The sequence below is a fragment of the Equus przewalskii genome, chromosome 11 (assembly GCF_037783145.1).
Source record: "Equus przewalskii isolate Varuska chromosome 11, EquPr2, whole genome shotgun sequence".
In the NCBI taxonomy this organism is placed as follows: domain Eukaryota; kingdom Metazoa; phylum Chordata; class Mammalia; order Perissodactyla; family Equidae; genus Equus; species Equus przewalskii.
The window spans coordinates 2963865-2984158 of NC_091841.1; the positions used below are offsets into that span (position 1 = coordinate 2963865).

The window sequence follows — 20294 nt, forward strand, 5'->3', positions numbered from 1 at the left end:
GCCTTTTCTGCAGAATGCTCCGAAGACGATGTCAGCGTCAGTGAGGTGCCTCCCTTTTGGATACAGTTCCGAGCACATAGTGGACCCTACCCTCCACCAGACACACACAGACACACACAGACACACACAGACACACACACACACACTCACACTCTGATCACGCGTGGCTCCACCCCCTGGGCCAGGCCCCACATCGGCTTTATGTTTCTCAGCAGCAAGCACGGCATTTTGCACATAGTAGCTGAGGAAATGTTTGTTGAAGGAGGGATGGGTTTCCTGAGACCCCCTCCCTGAGGCTGACCCCCCTCACTCTGGCTCCAGCTCTCAGTAGCAGCTGAAGTGGCCGCTCCTGTCTGTTTGCTGCCCTGTTGAGCCCTCCAAGAGCTTCAGTCAGGCTGCTGGACGACGTGGGGGCACCTGTCTGCGACATCTTTCCTGGCTCCTGCTACCCAGCTGGGGCCCCTGGAAGTGATGGAATGAATTCTCACTTCCTCCAGAGATGCTGCATGTGTCTGCTGTGCACACCTGTCCCGTTCCTTTAAGCTGCCCTGTATCCCCTCTGCCTTTGTTCCAGCTCTTTTCTCTCCCTGGACTGTGTGTCCCCTCATGTCTGCCTGGCCCAGGTCTTAGCCACGCTGAAAGCCTAACATTAGTCCTGCTCCTTTCCAGATACCCGTCCCCAAGCAGAATCATTCCCTGGGTTGCCACACTCCCGTAAGACATCACTGGAGTCTCTGTGCACAGTAGACATTGTGGAGATGCTGTCTGCCCCTGTGGCCCTGTCATCTACACAGACCCCGCCCCGCTCCTGCCCGCAGCCACCTGGTCTCGTTAACACAGAGACCTGCACGCAGACCAAACAGTCTGGCCACTCTCCGGCCAGGCTGGGTGTAGGGTTCGGGCCACAGCACAGGTTTCCCACCAATCTAAAGTGTTGACTTTTAACAGCAGTGGGAGAGAAATGAATTGTTTTCCAGGGTGTTTTTTTTTTTTTTTTTTAGTGAGGAAGATTAGCCCTGAGCTAACATGTGTGCCAGTCCTCCTCTATTTTCTATGTGGGATGCCTCCACAGCCTGGCTGATGAGCTGAGTAGGTCCGCACCCAGGATCCGAACCTGTAAACCCTGGCCAGCGAAGCGCAGCACGCAGAACTCTAACCACTTGGCCTTGGGGCCGGCCCTCAAGGGCATTTTTTTAAGGATGGTTCTTTAATGAGGTCCCTGCTTCTTTGAACTCTTCCAGTGCTTCTGTTTTATAGTTATCGATTTTTGTGATCATAAAAGTAATGCATGGTTCTTGTAAAGATGTGGGAACGTGATAGAAATGCGGGGCGTGGATGGCTGGAGCACACGTGCTTCAGGCAGAGCCTCTGCGAACGCCTGGCGTGGATTCTTCTGTCTTGCTTGTTCCTTGGCATTTTGTCTCCTATTTTTCTTCCCAGCGAGGGGGCCAGTGGCCAGCCTCCCCCAGACTACACAGCCTCCTGTCTGGTGCCTGCTGGGGGCCGTGGTTGCTGTCACCTGACCTCGGCAGGTGGGCCGGCAGCAGCAGCGTGGCCAGGCACACAGGGGGTGTAGTGGGGGTCTGGGCACTACCCTTTAGAACCGAGGAGCTGGTGGAGCCACAGTCTTCCCCTGTGAACAACGGGCATGACAACATATTGTCCTACTGCCAAACAGCTCCCTTGGGGCTCCGAGCCAGCAGACTTGGCGACTTATTCCTAAGGGTTAGGGTTTTGTTCTCTCGTCGTTGTTTGTATGTACATACGTGTGTAGATGGACATGTGTATGCACAGCACGTATAAACCGCCCGGTGACAGGCCCTGCTGAGAGCTGAACAGAGGGACGTGGCAGGTCTCGCTGCTACGTCCGTCCAGCAGGGGAGCTTTGGAAGTGACCCTAGTGTGTGTCAGGGCCCCCAGATCCAAGTAGAGAGCCAGGAGTAAACTAAAGCACACAGGCCGCGTCCCCAAGGCCTGTCCATAGCGGCACCGCGTGCTCTCCTGATCCTGTCAGAGCACCCAGGGCTGGTCTGCGCTCAGGCCTTTCTCCTTTGCTCCCTGCTCCGTCCCCTGCTGAGAGAGGGAGTGGGTTTCTTTTGGGGTCCTCAGGGTCTCAGGGGCCCTGCACTGGGTGGGCTGCTGGAAGGCTGGGAGAGGAGTGCCCCGACAGGAAGAGGGCAGCTGGAAAGCAGCAGAGGCCTGGCGCAGAGCCCCCCGACCCGGCATTCCTTACCCTACGCCCTCAGCCTCCTCCGCTGCGCTGGGATCTTTCATCCAGCTCACGCAGCCGACACGCGCCTCAGCGGGGAAGAGCCAGGTGCCTCCAGGGGAGCCACCCCAGAGGGAGCTTCTCGTGGAGGGGAGAGGAGAGGCCCTGGGAATTGCTGTGTGGCTGGTATCTATGCTTCCTCCTTTGGAATCTTCTCCCTGGGCTTCAGTTGCTTGACTGTTTCAGTTCTTCTCCCGCCTCTCCAGCCCATCCTCGTGTTTCCTTCCTCCTGGAGAGGCGGGGGGCTCATCGGTGAAGATGCTTGGCTTCTGGAGGTCAGGACCTGTGTTCCAGGCCAGCTTTGCCTCCTCTTAGTGACATTGGGCAGGTTACGTGACCTCTCGGTGCTGTGGCTTCCTCCTTTGTAAGGTGGCAGTAATGGTAACAGGACCCCCTTCCCTGGGGGGAGAGGGGTCACAGCAAGGTGCTTAGAGCAGCGCCCGCCCCTCTTCAGTGCTCCCGGCTGCGTTATCATCAGTGATTTAATCGTCGTTCTGGCAGCGTCCGCCCGCTGCATGCAGGCATACGAGAGATGACTTAACCCTTGACCCCTCTCTTCATTTTCAGAGGGGTCATGTTCTCTTTGAGGGCCACAGCCATCGGGGACTCCAGAGTTGTTATATCCCAAAATGTTTTTTCCTCATTTGAAAGAAATGCATGCACGTGGAATAAAATGTGGAAAATATTTTTTAAAAGGATAAAGGAGAAACTTTAAAAATCACTGTAATCCTTCTACCCAGAGATAACTACTATTAACATTTTGATGTATAAACTTCTTAGGTGTTATACATACGTGTGCATGTATGTGTGTGAATGCAACACCTGGTATAACCCCAGTTTTGTTTAAAAGAGGAAAAAAATGCATATTATAATAATAATGTTTATATTCTGCTTTTGTCACCAAATATTATTCTGTGAACATTTTCTTACATGCTCCAATACTTTGGGAATATATTCAAATTTCTATCTTCAACTGCAACTTCTTTCCCCAACTTCAAAATGGCGTGTCCGCTGGCTGTCCCAGCCCCTCCCCTGTGGTCCTGCCCCCGGCCTGGCGCTGCCGCCGTCTTGCATCCTCCCCAGCCCTCGGCCCCTTGTTTGTTGGCGTCTGTCGTGTCATCTCTGGCATCGCCGGCCCATCCTCTTCCTCGTCTGGCCCCCATCACCACCACATCTCTGGGTCACCTGTCACCATGACTCTGATGTTAGTGCTGATTTTTTTCCACTTGTAATCCATATTCATTATAGAAAATTATACGTGGTCTCACTGGCTTTCCTGACTTCTGGCCTCTCAGGCTCCAGCCGTGCTGGCTCCTGCCCAGTGAGTGTCCCTGAGGCCCAGCCCCCATCCCGCCTGCTTCTGATTGCTCACAGGTGGTTCCCTGGGGCTTTCGAGGGCCATCCTGTGGCACGGCTCCTCCCACCTGCTGGGGTGCATCTCCTCGCTTCGTGTGTGCTGGGTCCAGCCAGCCCATGGCCTGTGGTGCTCGGGGAGCCGGCCCGGTGGCACAGCGGTTAAGTGCACACATTCCGCTTCAGTGGCCCAGGGTTTGCCAGTTCGGATCCCGGGTGTGGACATGGCACCGCTTGGCAAAAAGCCATGCTGTGGTAGGCATCCCACATATAAAGTAGAGGAAGATGGGCATGGATGTCAGCTCAGGGCCAGTCTTACTCAGCAAAAAGAGGAGGATTAGAAGTAGTTATCTCTGGGCTGATCTTCCTCAAAAAAAAAAAAAGAACGCCACCACCCCCTCCCTTCTGGGAGCTCTGCTACTTTGAAGGCCCATCTCCAATGTACATCCTCCCTGGCAAGTTTCCCGATTGTCCCCCGGTGGCAAGCTTTTTCCTCTCTTTGAACCTCACACACATGGCTTGTCCTTCCCTCGGGAACTTCGCTGGTGATAGGTGTCTGTGTGCTTGCACGGCAGCTGGCCGGGCAACATCTGCAGAGACAGACCTTGCTGGAAGGCCGGCTCTCCTACGTTCTAGCTGGGTGAGCGCGGGTAAGTTGTTACCTCTCTAGGCTCAGCATTCTCTCCTGTAAAGTGGGAGCTAATGATGCATCAAGACTTAGGTTCAGTTCTTAGGAGGATTCAGAAGATGAATGTATGTCAAGTTTCTGGAACGTGGTGAGGATTCAAGCAGCAGCAGCAGCATCATAATCCGTGTCCGGCCCTCGCTCTTCCTGTCTGCCTTCCTGGAGCCTAGCCCGTTTGGTGACGGTGCTGAAGGCTGTTTGAATCCAGATACTGACTTGTACAGAACGTGGGTCTCAGACCGTCGTCCTGGCTGGAGGAGAGGAGCGTTGATGGTCCTGGCTCAGGAGGATTTGGGGGATGTCCCACTGTGCTAGCTTTGATGGCTGAGGGGCCCCCAGTTACCTCTTCCTCTGGATTTAATCTTAGGTTGACCCTGCAGAAGCCACCTCTAGCTGAATGGAGCTAGAAGACTTCTTTTAGAAGCTGGTCCAGCCAGTGCCCAGGTCTTCAGAGGAGACTGGTTGAAAGGGAATTCAGGGCAAATCCAGTGAAGCTTGGGCAGCAGCTGGGGAGAGAGAGATGCCCTTGAACCCAGTCTATCAGGAAAGTCCTTTGGTGACCCCTAATACGTGGGGAGGGTTGGTCGGGGGCAGCATCTGGCATAAACAGATAAAGCTGCAAGAGAAAAGTTCAGCCCTCCCAAGGTCGCCCCTCGCGTTGCCGCAGGCTGCACCCAACGCTGGTCCTGCAGGTGGAGCTGCCACCGCCCTCCTCCCGCGACAGATCCCGAGCTTTGGACTCCTGCTCTCTCTCCGCCATTACAGCCTTTGCTGGTTTTTCTCTTGCAGCCAGGCGCCACTCCCGGGTCCACCCCAAGGTGACTCTCCTGAACTACACCTCCCCAGTGACCACCGTCAGCCGGCCCCTGAACGAGATGGCCCTGACCCCGCTGACGGAGCAAGAGGGGGAGGCCTACCTGGAGAAGTGTGGCAGTGTCCGGCGGCACACGGTGGCCAACGCCCACTCGGACATCCAGCTGCTGGCCATGGCCACCATGATGCACTCAGGCCTGGGCGAGGAGCCGGGCATTGAGGACCAGCACCTGCTCCTGCCACCCAGCTTCTCTCCGCCCCACCGGCAGTGCTCCAGCGAGCCCAACATCACCGACAGCACTGAGGAGCTGGGGGAGGTGGCAGCGGGCAGCCAGGAGGGCTCGGAGCTAAACTGTGCTTCCCTCGGCTGAAGGCCCACCTCGGGACTTCCCAGCTCCTGCCTGGACGCCCACCAGGATGAGGATGCCCCGTCCCGGGCAGCTGAGGGACTCCTCCTTTGGGCCATGTTGCCTTCTGGCCTTTTGGGTTCGGGCCTAGTCTGAGTGCGCTGGGTAAATCCCTGTTGTCAGCCTCCCTTTGTCATGACTGTGACCGCTGCTCTGCAGACACACAGACCCAACTGCTAATGTTCACTTCTTGACCTCCAGCCTTGCCTGCCTAACTCACATGCTCACCTCCGGGCCTTTTCCCCTCAGATACTGGACTGCCTCATACTCCCAATGATATATCCCGTATCCCTGGCATTCCCATAGCAGGAGCTTGTCTGGGCCACACGCAAAACCATCCAGGATGTGTTGGCTTTCAGAGTCCCTTTGGGTTCCGGTGATGCGGAGCCTTACGGGTGACAGCGAGATACCTCTGCTCCCGTCTAGTGGAGTGTAGGTAGCCTGCAGCCCTACACAGCAGGGCTCTGGGGATGCGCCTTCCTTGTTTTAGTTTCAGAATTCCTGGGGAAGAGCTGCCGGCCTCGTGGGTGAGGGGCCACCCTCACCTCCATCTAGACCCTCCATGCTGCCTTTGGCATTTGGCTCAGGGGGGCCACAAGGGTGGGGAGAGCCCGTCTCCGATCAAGCCTCAGCATTTCCCTCTTGGGCTTCTTCCCAAGCTCAAGGAACTGACCTCCCCGGTGGCGTAGCTGGTGCCTTCCTCCCTCCCTCATTTCAGAAACTGACCATTTTCCTAGTGTGAGTGAGGGGCCAGCTGCTACCAACCAGCTAGTCTGTTCCTGGATTTGACTTGAATTTTTTTAAATGTGCATCATTTAAAAAAAAAATTGCAAATATTTGCACGTAGGATCTTGCACTGCTCATTTCCAACGGGGCGTGTCTTCAGACTAAAAAGTAAGCAACACCCCTAAGAACGGAGCCTGGCAGTGGGTGAGGGGAAAGTCCTCCGTGCGGGCAGGGCTCATGGGCTGCAGCTCTGGAAGCTGCCGGTCTTGAATCCAGAAGGGCCTGTGTGTGTGCGTGTCATAGTCTAGAGGAAAAGCTGCTGCAGGGGTCTCAGCTTGCTCTGGGAGCCGAGTGGCAGGTCTCATTGCTTTCCAGAGGGGAGACGGGGAGATGTGGGCGGGGCCTTTTGGAGAGATGTTCATTCCCTGGGATTAAAGAAGTGCCCGGAAGGGCCTGGAATTTCTCCCATGTGAGGTCTCAGAATGCTGTTTGGGGCAGTGGGCTTTGGTGCTGTGCCGGTCCTCCACAGTGCTCCCTCCGGGCCCCGGCTCTTATCCACCCTGAACCCCTCTTCTTCTCTTCGTATTTGCCTGTTGGCCCCACTGATGACAGCTCCAGAAAAAAGAGAAGGCTCTGGATCCTTCTGGCACCTTCTAGGTGTTCTCTTAGTCTCTCTGTTTGTGAAATCTCAGAGACGGGAGTCAGCTTGGCTTTGAAAGGGGCGGGAGGTGGCTGGGAGAGGATGAGGAAGTTTGAGCTGCCAGCGGGGGAGAGACCTCAGCACATCCAAACCTTGATGGCATTTCCCTTCTGGGTGAAGATCTGAAATATGACCCGAGTTGTGCTTTTGGTGGCTTGTAATTTGGAAATTCTGTTTAAAAAGTCGTTTCATTTTCATCCTTCTAAGAGAGTGATGGAAGAGAAATGTCCAAAAGAGATCTGAGAATTCCAAGCTAAGAAAAATCTGTGTGTGTTGGATAAAGTCCACAAATTGACTAACATGCATTTAGGAAATGGAATATCAGTAAGTAGCAGCAATATGATTTCTTCAACTGAGGGCTTTTGTCCTCCTTGGTATACGACAGCACTTGGCACTAGCATTTATTGATCCAGGCAAAGTAATTAATCGTGCTTGGATTTGCTTTTTTAGTTTGCAACATTCACAGTATATGTTTTTAAAATGTCTTTTCCATATACAAAATGCCCCTGATGAGGACAGCAGTCATCAGTTAAATATGTGAGCTCTTAGATCGAGAATGGGACTGTCACTTCAGACCCAGTGCACTTAAGTGCTGTTAGTCAGTTTACAACGTCACCTTTGAGGAACACCCCTGATAACTGGACAGTAAATATTTCAGACTGTACAGAAAAAAGTTTTCTTGATGTTTCTGGGCACGTTAGCCGTCAGAACTACTGCGAGAGTGACAGCTGTAGTGTTTTTAACCACTTTTTCTCCCCTTGATGAGATGAAGATTCATTTTCGTTATTGAAGCTAGGATCTTCCTGTGGCTGAGGTTTAATGACAGGAAGTGATCACGACTCTAAATTCGGAGTGAGCTCACAAGCCAGAAGCCTTTCATGTTGTCTGTTTCTAACACGGACTCAGTCACCAGCATTTTGTACACGTCGCCCTGCCCCGCACTGTGCGTCTCGCTTGCATGTGCAAGTGCGGCAGCCCATGAGTCTGTGTGTCCTGTCTGCACTACCTGAGCCTGCCTTCCCTGCCTGTGCCCCACGGTGGGCAGCGGCCGCAGCTCGCCGGTCTCCCCTGGGCTTTGTTGCTGTCCTTGGCTGCACCGGCAAGCCATTTCCTGGAGAAACCGCCTGTCTGCAGCGCCCTGGAAACACTGAGCAAGTCGGAGAGGGCCAGGCCTCTCCTACACCAGCTTGGTCTCTCCTCCTGGAGCGTTTGACCTGGAGGGAACCCTCGCTGTATTTCCTCACGGACTCTCCCCATACCTTCCCCTCTGATTCTGTCCGGCAGAGGGAATTTATAATATTTTCCTCTCCCGGGAGGGCTAGAGCAGCATAAGCCCGAGGGAGAGGTGACCTGAACTGAGCGAAGATGCTGGAGGATTGAGGGGGGCGTGTACATTTCGGTTGAGCCTTCAGAGGCTGTGAGGACGGAGAGGAGCCGCTGAGCGCTCGGCCTGCGTAGGTTTCACGGCGCGGGTGTGCCCCCGTGTTCTCTCACGCATCCCCTCATCGACCCACCAAACATTCGTGGAGCTGCCACTGTGCAGGCACTTTTCTTGGTCTGGGGATGCAGAGATGGACTGATGACCAAATGCCTGTCCTCTGGGAACTTACAATCTAACAGGGGAATCATGTCAATAGGATTTCAAATCATGAACTGGCTGAAATAAAGTGGCAGAAGAGTGACGAGGAGCGACGAGAGGGCGGCCTTAGGGAAAGCCTCTCCAAAGTTGACTCGAGCTGAGACCTGAGCGACAGGGAGCCAGCCTCACGTTTGCTTTGGTTTCCTAACTGCCATGACAAGTCACCACAAGTTAGTGGCTTAAAGCAGCACACGTTTAATATCCCTGTAGGCTGGAAGCCTGACGTGGGTCTCACTGGGTGAAGATCAAGGTGTCAGCAGGGCTGCCCTCCTCTCCTCTCTGAGAGACTCCATTTCCTTGTCCTTGCCAGCTTCTAGAGGCCGCCTCCATTCCTTGGCTTGTGGCCCCTTCGTCTTCAACAACGGCAGTGGTGGGTTGAATCCCTCTCGCATCGAATCACGCCAGCCTGCCTCCTGCCCCGCTCTTCTAATTTCAAGGACCCCCGTGATTCCATTGGGCCCACCCCCTAATCCAGGATACTCTCCATCTCATGGTGTCTGTGGGCACTGCCTCTGCAGCCTCCTCTGCTGACATCTCTCTTGGTGGGAGAAAGGCCACCACGTGGTGTACTGGGGACCCCAGGAGGGTGAGACTGCATTGGGCAGGTGGGGTCAGGGGAAGCTGGCTGGCCTGGCCCAGGGGCCTTTAAGCCTGACTTCCACCCACCGTGGCCTGGACTCCCACGGTGACCACGATGCTGGAGTCCCTTGCTCCAACCCTTCTCTTACTTTCTGTGTCATGTGCCTGTCAGGCCCTCGTGGTTCCCTGTCTGGACTCCTACGATTTGGTACTTCCCGTATTTGTCTCCAGACCCCTCTCTCCCTATGGACACCACCAGCTGATCTTTCTAAAATGCAATCCCTGCTTAAAACTTTTCCCTGGCTTCCAACAAAATCCACGCCCCTGAACTTGACTCTGAGGTCCTTCCCCAGCTGGCCCCCACCTGCCTTTCTGGCTTCCTTTGCTGCCCTCTGACTCCCTGTGAACCAGTGTCAGCCTCACCAGGACTGGCACTGTCCAGGAAGCCACCCTCCACAGCCACACCACCCCCCCCCCCCCCGCGCCCGCGCCCTGCTGCGCCCACGTTCCTCCGGGGCCCTCCGCACCGCTTCTCCAGGGAGAAGGAGGCATGCGCCTCTGTGCCTTCTCAGTGCATGTGCTGGGCAGGCAGGGGTGTGGAGGACTTCTGGCTGCATGCCTGGGGCCTAGCAATACAGGGACAGTTCTCAGGGAAGTGCATTGACGAATTAGTGGGGTGGTGATGATTCTGGTCCCCACCCCTTCCCTCCCAGTACTTGCAGAAAGGACCTTCACCCGCTCTCCTTTCTCCTGTGGCAAGGCCCTTCCCCCTGCTGCTCCCTAAGCATGTTCCAACTGGGCTACAGAGTGGCCAGGTGACCTGTGAACACAGGGGGGCCACATCTGAGCCATTCCCTGCAACCCCTCCCCTTCCTGCTCCAGCCACTGGCTGCCCATCCCTGCCGAGAGAGAGCCAACCCTGCCCCCAGGGCTGCTGCTTTGCTCCCGACCCAGCGGCCTCTTCCTTGGCCTGTCCTCTTTCGGTCTGTGGTGAGAAATTCCTTTGGGGCCTTTGGGGCCTGGAACATGTGCCCGAGGGAGGGGGAGAGAGCTTGCCTCCCGCCAAGAAGTAAGAGGGAGAGTCCCAGGCCAGTGTGCTCGGGCTGCCCTCAGGATCCAGCACAGGAAGGTTCCGATTCTGCTGGCTGGTGTGCCCAGCACTGTGCTGGTCCTCATGACAGCCTTGCAAGGCAGTATCACCCCCATTTTCTGGGGGGGGGGGGGGGGACACCTGAGGCTTGAGTTCCTTAAGCAATGGAGATGGGACTCCACCCCAGGTTCCTTCACCCCAAATCTCCTGGCCATCCTATTTCATGTTATCCTGGCTTGACAGAAGGTGAGGAAGCAGAAGAGCCAAGCCAGGGCGTGATCTCAGCCTGCTACAAGGCGAGATGGTTTCTGGGTTTCCAGAAAAGCGGAGAAGCAAAGTTGCTTCTCTTGCTCTTCTCCAGCCACTTCTAGGAAAACCTCAGGGGATGGGGAGTGGGGCCGGGGGTGGGGACTCTGCTGTCCTGGACGGCGGATTTCTCATGTAGAAAAGATGTCAGAGGGGTTTTTTCCTTTAAAAATTGGTAAGTTTAAATTTGGCTTTAAAAATAATATTTTAATAAGTTTAATAATTGGTAATCGTTTAATAAATACAATTAATTTTGTCTTTAGAATCAATATTGAATTTAAGATACAGATTAAACAACCTTTTTTAGGCTTTTAAGTTGAGCTTACAAATCTTATTATTCGAAGTCTAGCCGATTCTAGCAACTTTGGAGGTGCCTTTGAACAATGCTCGGTGCTGTTCACCAGCTCAGCTCAGCCCTTCAAACACGTGCATTTATACACTTCATGTGTTTCTTTCTTTTTTAAGTACTTCGGTTTTTCTGACAGCATACAAAATCTTCCCAAATCCTAAATTCTTATGGAAACTAATAAATTAAACTTACAAAAATAAGGGAAAATTTAAATGTTTCTATATTCTACTTAGATGTCACCATAAAAAATCACAAGTCTAAATTAACTGCTCAATTACACGTTTAAAGTGAAGTTATAAATCTCTTACTCTTTAAGCTTTCCATTCTTACATATCACATGTCTGAAACACCAAATATGCAGATTCCTTCTAACATAAAAATACCAGTGCTGTGGTTCTGCTCCTTTTAAATCTTCCTACACATAAGCCTGCCTCTCCGTGTGCTGGTGAGCTGTTTCTCTCAGCTTCAAGCCGTTTCTGCATTTGGGACCCTGGGGCTGGCTGGGATTCCACAAACCTGTCTCTTTGTTAGCTGGGTTCCTCCTGGGGTCTGCCAATGGGGCCGCAAGAGGGAGCCCGCGAGGCCGGTGGCCTGGGAAGGGTCTGTCTTCTCTGCTTCCCGTCTCTGTCATCATCGCCTGGCAGGGACAGTTGGGGACCAGCAGCTGCAGCTAGTTCCAGCTGGCAGTTTTCCACCCTCCCAGAGCCAAGCTCAGCGTCTCCCCTGGAGATGGCAGCACCGGCTGCACTGAGCCCTGCCCCCAACTATTTAAATTTCTATCCTCCGCAAACCTTTTCTCTTGTTTCCCCACTTCTAAAGGTGGTAATTACTTCCTGCAGTTACCACTTGTGTGATTCCTCTGTGTCTCCTGTTCGCCATTTTATTTGTCCAATACCAGATTAATAATTCTTTATATTAAATTCTCTCTGTTAAAATGACACATGTGGCTTTTGCCCCCCAACTAGACCCTGACTGATGGACCAGGGTTGAAAACTACACGCCCGCTGAAGACGACGACAGCCATCCCAGTTAACCGCGGTTACCGATGGCCAGAGCTGCAGACTTTCAGAGTGGTTCTTCTCACCCCCACTAAGGAAACCAAAATGTTTCCAGTCCTTTGCTGATTGCTCCTCAGCATTCTTGAGATTCCTGGTGAGGCATACTTGATTCTTGTCAGCATCCCCAAGAGACACTGGATGCTATTTATGATTGCTTAGTCAACTTCATAATCTGAGAGAAGCGATCTCATAGGCAATTGTCTTACACAATTGTTCTTCAGTCTACCTTCAGAAGCATGCCCTTCTTACCAAGTCACTCATTTAATTGGATCTTAATTTTCTTGGTTCTTTTGGCCTAATAACCTTTGAAAAGGATCCTAAGCAATGTAAATATCTTGAACCCAATAGGCTCCTGAATTCTTTCATATTCTCAAGACCATATAACTTTTAACAAATACCTAAACTTCAGTCTGATAGTTAAATATCTCAGATCGCTTTGTCTGGAGTCCAACTGATGAGGTCATCCCATCCTCTGTAGACTGAACTAGGTTCAAGTCAATTGCCTGCCAGCAGAAACTTTTGCTCCCCACTCTCAGGCAGTTTTGAGAAGGGCTCAGCGAATGGAAAGAGCATAAGGCTTGTGGTTCTGGCTGTAGGGGAATAACTTGTATCAGATTAATCTTCCTGCCAAAATAGTTATAAATACTGGAAAAAATATAGAAAGCAACTGTTTGAAGGAATTGGAGAGTACCCATGCAGTGCAGGCAGGATCTGAGACGCTACGATCCCTAAGAGAAGGAGAAGTATGAAGGAGCGTCACATTTGTCTTGGTTTTTCCTGAGGGCATTTCCCAAATCACTGGATTGGGGGGGGGGGCGGTGGGCATTGGGGGAGCGCAGGGCAGGGAGGAATGGGTGATAGCAGAAAGCAGCAGCAGTCTTATTGCGCTGAGATCAGAGTTTAAGGCGGCCAGAGTAGCTGGAACTTGAAGGAAGAATGATGGAGAGGACTGAATGAGAAATCTGCATACAGGTTCCCCTCAAGTTGCTGGCTGACTCCTAAACCAAGCATGCAGTGAGAACTCTGGGAAACCCAGCAGAAAACAGCAGCTGAGAAGATGAAGAGCTGAACAGATTTCAGCTGCTGCGTAATGGGGAGGAGACACAGGGGCTTTGGCAAACATCTTAGGCTTTTGGTTGAGACCCCAGAAGGGGCACATTCTGGGAGTAAAGATCGTGCCCAGTAGCAAGATGGTAGACTAGAAGACAGCTATGTTAGTAATTACATTAAATGTAAATGGACTAAATGCTCCAATGAAAAGACAAAGATGGTTAAACCAGATTCAAAAATAACACTATGCTGTTTATAAGAGACATGCTTTAAATACTGGGACACAGAAGATTGAAAATAAAAGGATGGAAAAAGATATATCATGTAAACACCAGCAAAAGAAATTTGGGTTGGTAATTTAGAGTCATGCAAATTTCATACTGATAAAACGTTGATTTTAAAGGAAGGTATGAATTATAATACATAAATTATCATTTACTGGTCATCACCTATATGCCAAGCACCACCCTATTTCACATTCATTGTTTTGTGTAATCCTCTGAGCAATTTTATGAAGTAAACTTGATCATCCCCTTTAGGTGAGGAAACTGAAGCTCAGAGAGATGGAGCAATTAGTCTAAGGTCACACAGCTAGAAAGTGACAGAGACAAGATTCAAACCGAGTTCTGTCTGACTTCTTGCTAAAGAGCTTTTAATCGCTGCTCTGCTTTCTGAGCACCATGTGCCCCGTAGCGTGCTTGCTGCAACCAGGTGGAGAAGGCCGCTGAGGCACAGGAGTACGTTCTCACCTAAGGAGAGGACATTCTGTGGGGACTCCTGGAACTCTAGATGGGAAACCCTTCAAGAGCTGAGAGAGGCTGTCCGTCTGACTCTCTCTCTGACACGCACTCACAAACACTTCTGTGTAAATTCTCTGCTGCTCTATACACTTGATCCCCCAAAGGTACAGAGGCTTCCAGTTCATGGACTACTGCAGTCTGACTTTGAATCTTTCAGGCTAAATTCTCGAGAATCTGGCCTGCTGCAAGAACCATGTATCCGTCCCCGATTTGGTCAGTCGGCCACCGCTGGGGAGCGCCATCTCACTGGGCTTCAGGCTTAGCTTCTGCTAAGCGCCTCTGGTGGTGGAAGGGGAGATGCAGCAGTTCTCAGGGAGGAGAGGCTTCCGCTCCAGCCAGAATCTGTGCATATGCAGGTGGGTGGGAACCAGAGCAGAAAACCCCGGATAAACCCTCCCAAGCCGCCTCTAGCTCTGGTCTCCACCTGAAATGCAACGATGCCCCAGGGGAGGACAGGGAGCAGGCTCATGCAGAAGGGCTGGAGGAGCCCTGAGAGAGAGTGGAGGATAAAGGGGCTGTCGTGGTGGGGGGAGGGGCAGGGGGACTCCAAGGAAACCCAAAATGAAGCATTTCCTAAAGCGGGCAGTCTAGGCTGGAGTGCTCTCTGCCCTTGAGCTCCCAAAGGCCCTCTCTCTCAGGAGGATTGTCATCAACGCCCCTCCTCTTACTCCCTGGGCAAAGGGGAGAGCCTGCAGAGAAGAAGCCAAGGTTTGGGCATGATGTGCCACAGCGATGGACAGTCAGGATGATGGAAGGGCCCTGTGTGTCTTCCAGGCTCTGGGACCCCCAAGGATAATTCTGTAGCAAAGAAGTATAATAACAACATTTAATACTTATTCAGGGCTTATTATGGCCAAGCGCCAGTGTGATCCTTGCTCTCTCTATATTATGTCATTTAAACCTCATAACAACCCAGTGAGTTATTCATAGTTTACACATGAAGAAGCTGAGGCACAGAGAGGGTAGGTAAGTAGTCCAAGGCCACAGAGCTAATAATATGTGGCAGCACCAGCGCGTGAACCCAGGTAGTCCATCTCCTGAGGCCTCACTTTTAAACACTGTGGTAAATACTTCCTCCACTCTTTGGAAAATGTAATCTAAATTACCAAGCAGAATTACAGTCACTGAGACAAGCAAGAGCTTGCTGGGTGGCCCCTCAGAGCCCCTGGTTTCTCCACCCGAGGGAAATCCCCTCTGTGAGCCCCCCATCAGTGTGATGGTCTCCAGGAGGGTCAGCCCCCAAAACCTGCCACCAGGAGCCGGTGAGGACCAGTGGGGAGCGAACTCTGCGGAGAAGCCGGCGCTCACTATTCACAGTTTGAACCTCATTCTTTCCACTCTGTCACCCTGCTGCCACCACGGTTGGTCAGACCCTTTTCTGTGCCCAGAGAACCTAGCTGGGTGACCCAAAGGTTATTTAACCTTTCTTTTCTTCTGCAAAATGCAGCTAATTATGCCTACCTTGCAGGATTAGAGAAAAAAATATACACACGCATACACACACACACACATATATGCATACAAACATATATATACACGGGTATATAAATATATACAAACCTATACACACACACATATGCATACACGTGGCACAGCTTAGGCTGTCTCTGGGAGGGAAAATCACGACTGTTCATGGCAGCACTATGTGTACCAGCCCCAAACTGGAAACACCATCAACACCCTGGGCTCCATGAATAGACAGATGAAACAAGATCCATCCACACAGTGAAGCCATATTCGCCAGTAAAAGAGGAGTGAAGCACTGACATGCTCGCTCTTGTGGATGGACTTCAGAAGGTCACTCTCGGGGGGAGCAGCCAGATACAAGGACCACATGTCGTGTGAGTCCATTCACATGAAACGTCCAAAAGCAAATTTATAGCGGCTGATGATATTAGTGATTGCTTGGGGCGGGGCAGCAATGGGCTTACTGTCAACGGGCATCAGGGATCTTACTGCAGGGATGAAAATGCTCTGAAACGGCTGTATGATGATGGTGACACCACGTGGTTAAGTTACTAAAAGTCATTGAACTGTACACCCGAAATGGCATTTTTTTCCTTTTTTTTATTGTGGTGAAATATACATAACATAAAATTTGCCGTTGTAATCACTTTGAGGTGTATAGTTCAGTGGCATTAAGTATATTCGCATTATTGTGCAACCATAACCACTACCCATCTCTAGAATGTTTTCATCTTCCCCGACCAAACCTCTGTACCCATCAGACGATTACGCCCACCTCTCCCCAGTCCCCGGAAGCCGCCAGTCGACTTTCTATTTCTATGAATTTGATTATTCTGCATACCTCACGTAAGTGGAATCATACAATATTCGTCCTTTTGCGACTGGCTTATTTCACTTAGAATAATGTCTTCAGGGTTCATCCATGTTGTAGCCTGTGTCAAAATTTCCTTCCTTTTTAAGGCTGAATAATATTCCATCGTATGTACAGACCACATCTTGTTTATCCATTCATCTATTGATGGACATCTGTGTTATTTCTACCTTTTGGCTATTGTGAATAATACTGCTATGAATATTGGCATATAAATATCTTGAAATTGGTGGATTTTATGATATGTAAAACATATCTCAATAAAGTTATTTTAAAATAAAACAAATTATTTTTTCAAGACTTAAAGAGCCAATGGGTCCAATAAATGATAGATGCTGTATTTATCAGTAACTTTAACAATGGTAACTTTGATCAATGAAGTGAGTTTTTAAAAATTAATTTAATAAAAAAGACGTTCTTGGTTTACAAAAAAGGAATAGAGAAAAGTACAAAGAAGAAAAGAAATATCTCTCAGCTCATTTAGAGATAACCACGGAAAGATTACAAACATTACTAAATTTAAATTTTACTTGAAATTAGAAAATGGAACTGAACTGAAGTGAAGTTGCTGAACTCCAGAGGTTTATTCACAGCACAGGTATTCATTTTTTTCTTTTTAAAGATTGGCACCTGAGCTAACAACTGTTGCCAATCTTTTTTTCTCTTTTCTTTTTTTTTCTTTCTGCTTTTTCTCCCCAAATCCTCCAGTACATAGTTGTACATTTTAGTCATGGGTCCTTCTAGTTGTGGCACGTGGTACGCTGCCTCAACGTGGCCTGACGAGCGGTGCCATGTCCGCGCCCAGGATCCAAACCAGTGAAACCCTGGGCCGCTGCAGTGAAGCAAGCAAACCACCACTCGGCCACGAGGCCGGCCCCTATTCATTTCTAAACTATGGTGCTAAAGCCAAAAGAAGTGATGAAGAAACACTGAGGTTGGGTTGGGACGTGTAGTTTTCTATTTCAGTTCATGTTTCTTGATGGTCAATATTTAATCCCCCAGTCAACAACTGTTTTGTAAAAATCAGACGATGTTTCTGATGCTTAAATAAAGTGCCCAAATTTTTAGATTAAAGACAAAAGAATACAGTTGAAAACCTTAGCAAACTTTTAGGATAAACTTCTAAGAGAAATTACTAGAGAATGACTAGTTTGTAAGCCAAGTAACTACAAAGACGGCAAGTCACTTATTTAAAAAGCAGGAGGACGTGACTGTAGCCGGTGTCTGAGGTAAACCCAAGGACATTCTACACGAACTCTGTGTGTCAGTCAGGTTTCTCCTCCCTGGGAATTAACTGGTTATGGTTTTTGAATATATCTGCTCCAGCCTGAATTTTCTCATCCAGAGGTGTGGAGTCCACACATTTCATGTTCTGCTATCTTCACTCACTGTAAAAAAAGAATTATTTAAAAGTTGGAAATAAGGCAAAAAGTTGGGCTGCTTGTCCTTCCAAAGTCATACAGAGGCATCATTTAACGAGTTCACCCAAGGCGAAGCCAAGGGTTATTTAATTTTCTCGCCGAATGTGTCTGTGTTTGACTTTGCTATTCATCATTTGATTATAGCCAGGTCCTGTGAAGTTAAGACATTAATTTGTGTTTTTCTATCTGGTAGGAAAGAGCCCTAAAGGTTATGGGGTTTTATTGGCCTGCAGGACACTAAGCAGTTTCTTCTGTAACCTAGCAATCTTATCTAACATTCTTGTTTGGAAAGTGCTCTTCCTGGTGGATTACATACGCTCTTTTTCCTCAAATGTGCTTGGGATCAGCTTTACCACCTAATGGTTCTGACGTAAGTTAATGAGTTTAAACAAAACCTCTGACACAGGTCCATTCTGTATTTGAATGAGAGCCGTGATTCACCATTTTATTATACTTGGACTCAGCTGATAGGTCTCCGACTATACTCTCCCCTCCCATCTCCAGTAATGACTTACGTTTTATGTTGCACAAGAGTCACCTGGGGAGCCTGTTCAGAAGGCAGGTTCCCCAGCCCACCCCTTGGAAAGTCTAATTCCGGGGGCTCAGCGTGGGACCATATGATATGTATTTCAATAAGCACCCCCAGGAGATTCTGAGGCTGGTGATCCTCAGACCAGACACCTGGAGAAAGCCCCCGGTGGACTGCGTGGTGGTGACGGTCCTAGTGCTGACTTGGGTCTCCCTGTTCGGCGTGGGCAGAGACGACTGGGGTTAAACGTCGAGGGCTTGGGATGGACTGGAGTCCAACAGTCCATTTCCCTCAACTTCAGCTTGGAGGTGGCAGCTGACGGCAGACGTTCGTCCAGCCATTGGCTGAATCAAAACAGGTGCGGGGGCCACCAAGAATCTGTCTATATTGAGGTTGAACCTTGAAAAATTGCTGATACTCAACTCTTTATTGGCCTTACAAAAATTGTGGTTTTGTATGGGTCAACTTAATTCCTCAAGTGTTTCCAATTTGAAGCTAATTTAGCAACCGTGTGAATATGACAACTGGGACGTGGAATTTCCCTTATTTGGGGAAAGTGCCTCATGGCTTTCATCAGACAAAGCAAAAAAATTAAGGACTGTCTTCCCAGAAGAATGCATAAAGTACTACTTTTTGCAAACCATCTCAGGGGGATTTACGGACTCCTTAAAAGTCTAGGGACTCTATTTACAAACTTCCCGCTGATGGCTGCACTCTCTCGGGATGGAGCTTTGCTGCCCCCTGCTGCCACACGGCTCCTAACGCAGCTTGCTCTAGTCACGCCTGTCTTCCTGCCTGGAGCTTTGTGGGCGCTAGAAGCAGCTGTCCGCTCACACCCAGGGACAGAGTAGTCCCTTCTGCGCAGGATGGGCAGCTCAGGAGGACTTACTGATAACTCACACACTGCATTGGCTTCGTACAGGGTGTGGGGGAAGTTTTGTGCTTTGACAGAACGCTATGCATTGCCTACAGCACACCCTTCAGGGTTATCAGATTCTGACGCCAGGGAAGCTATTTTACAGCCCTGCCCTGTAGATGATGAGAGCAATGCCAAATAAGCCTTGTTTCTAGAAATGCAAATTTTGCCTTGTGGGGAGAGGTTCCCTTGACTTTCTTCCCGAGGAGGAAGCTGGTTTGCCTCCATTTGGACATCCACTTAAATATTCCTGGTCTGTAAGTGTGTCTTGGTTATAACATCTGCGTGGTCCCCTCATTAAGAGTTACATAAAATCTTTAACGTGCTCATTTGCTATCTATACAAGAGCCCTAATTTGACTCTCTTTTGAAAATTATCCCTTAGCAATGCCAGGCTCATAGTCGCTATCTCTGATTCCCATCTGGGATATGGCAGGGCTGGCTCTTTCCTTGAAAGCTCGCAGTCTGATTAAGGAGACAACATTGGCAGTAACTATGGAATTTTTAAGAAATCCGCCCCTCCTCCCCCACGCCCCCGCCTCCCACCTTCGATCAGGTAGCTCCCTACCTCACTGCCTCGGGGTGTATGGCAAAAACAAAGCAAAACAAAACAACAAAGGAGTTTGTAAAGCTTTCTGGATTTCGTTTTCCTAAAGCTTCAGTCGATAGAAGAATTTAGGAGCGGTGGAGCAGGAGAGGACGGCATCTGGAGAGAGAAGAGATCTGGCTTTTCCTCCATGAAACAATGAGGTGACCTCAGGCTGAGGGGAGAGCGCCAGGAGCAGCAGCCCCACAGGCTGGGCTGCAGGGGTGGGATGGAGGGGGCCCAGACTCATGGAACAGGGGCGGGGCAGGGCTGGGGCCGCAGCTAACCCCTGCAGACATTTGCCCGTGAGAGAAACCGAGCCAGAGACAAAGACAGAGAGACAGAGAGAGAGAGAGAGAGACAGAGAGAGAGAGACAGACAGAGACAGAGACAGAGAGAGAGAGAGAGTGAGAGAGACAGAGAGAGAGAGAGAAACAGAGTGTGTGTGTGTGTGTGTGTGAATGAATTTGGCCTCTAGCTTTCTGGGCTATTTTAAATCCTCAGATCTTGACTAAGACAAGCTGCATTCTGATAAACTCATTTGTGTTCTGGGGCTACATTTTAAAACTGAAAAAAAGAATAGAAAATATCAGAACACATTGGAGAGAGTAAAACCAAGTGTTGCATACACTTTCCATTTCAGTTGAGTCAGTGTGCATATTATTTATTCGACTAGCTTTG

At 50.2% G+C, this 20294-nt stretch overlaps 2 protein-coding genes across 15 annotated transcripts in view; one reads left to right on the top strand and one right to left on the bottom strand.

Moving 5' to 3' along the window:
• PRR5L (proline rich 5 like) overlaps positions 1-6721 on the top strand; it is a 144286-nt gene extending 137565 nt beyond the window's left edge. For all 11 annotated transcript variants that reach the window (XM_070564831.1, XM_070564840.1, XM_070564837.1 and 8 more), the window contains one exon: positions 5097-6721. In XM_070564831.1, the coding sequence (XP_070420932.1) occupies positions 5097-5491 (395 nt within the window). In that variant the 3' untranslated portion in view covers positions 5492-6721. The remainder of the gene's footprint in view (positions 1-5096) is intronic.
• The window catches only part of TRAF6 (TNF receptor associated factor 6), a 42720-nt gene continuing 25557 nt past the window's right edge, over positions 3132-20294 (bottom strand). The window contains exon 7 of one of the 4 annotated variants that reach the window (XM_070564825.1): positions 3132-4813. In XM_070564825.1, coding sequence (XP_070420926.1) covers positions 4697-4813 — 117 coding nt within the window. In that variant the 3' untranslated portion in view covers positions 3132-4696. Of the gene's footprint in view, positions 4814-16395; positions 17551-20294 lie in introns of those variants that run through there. The other 3 variants (XM_070564824.1, XM_070564829.1, XM_070564828.1) reach the window with 3 other exon arrangements.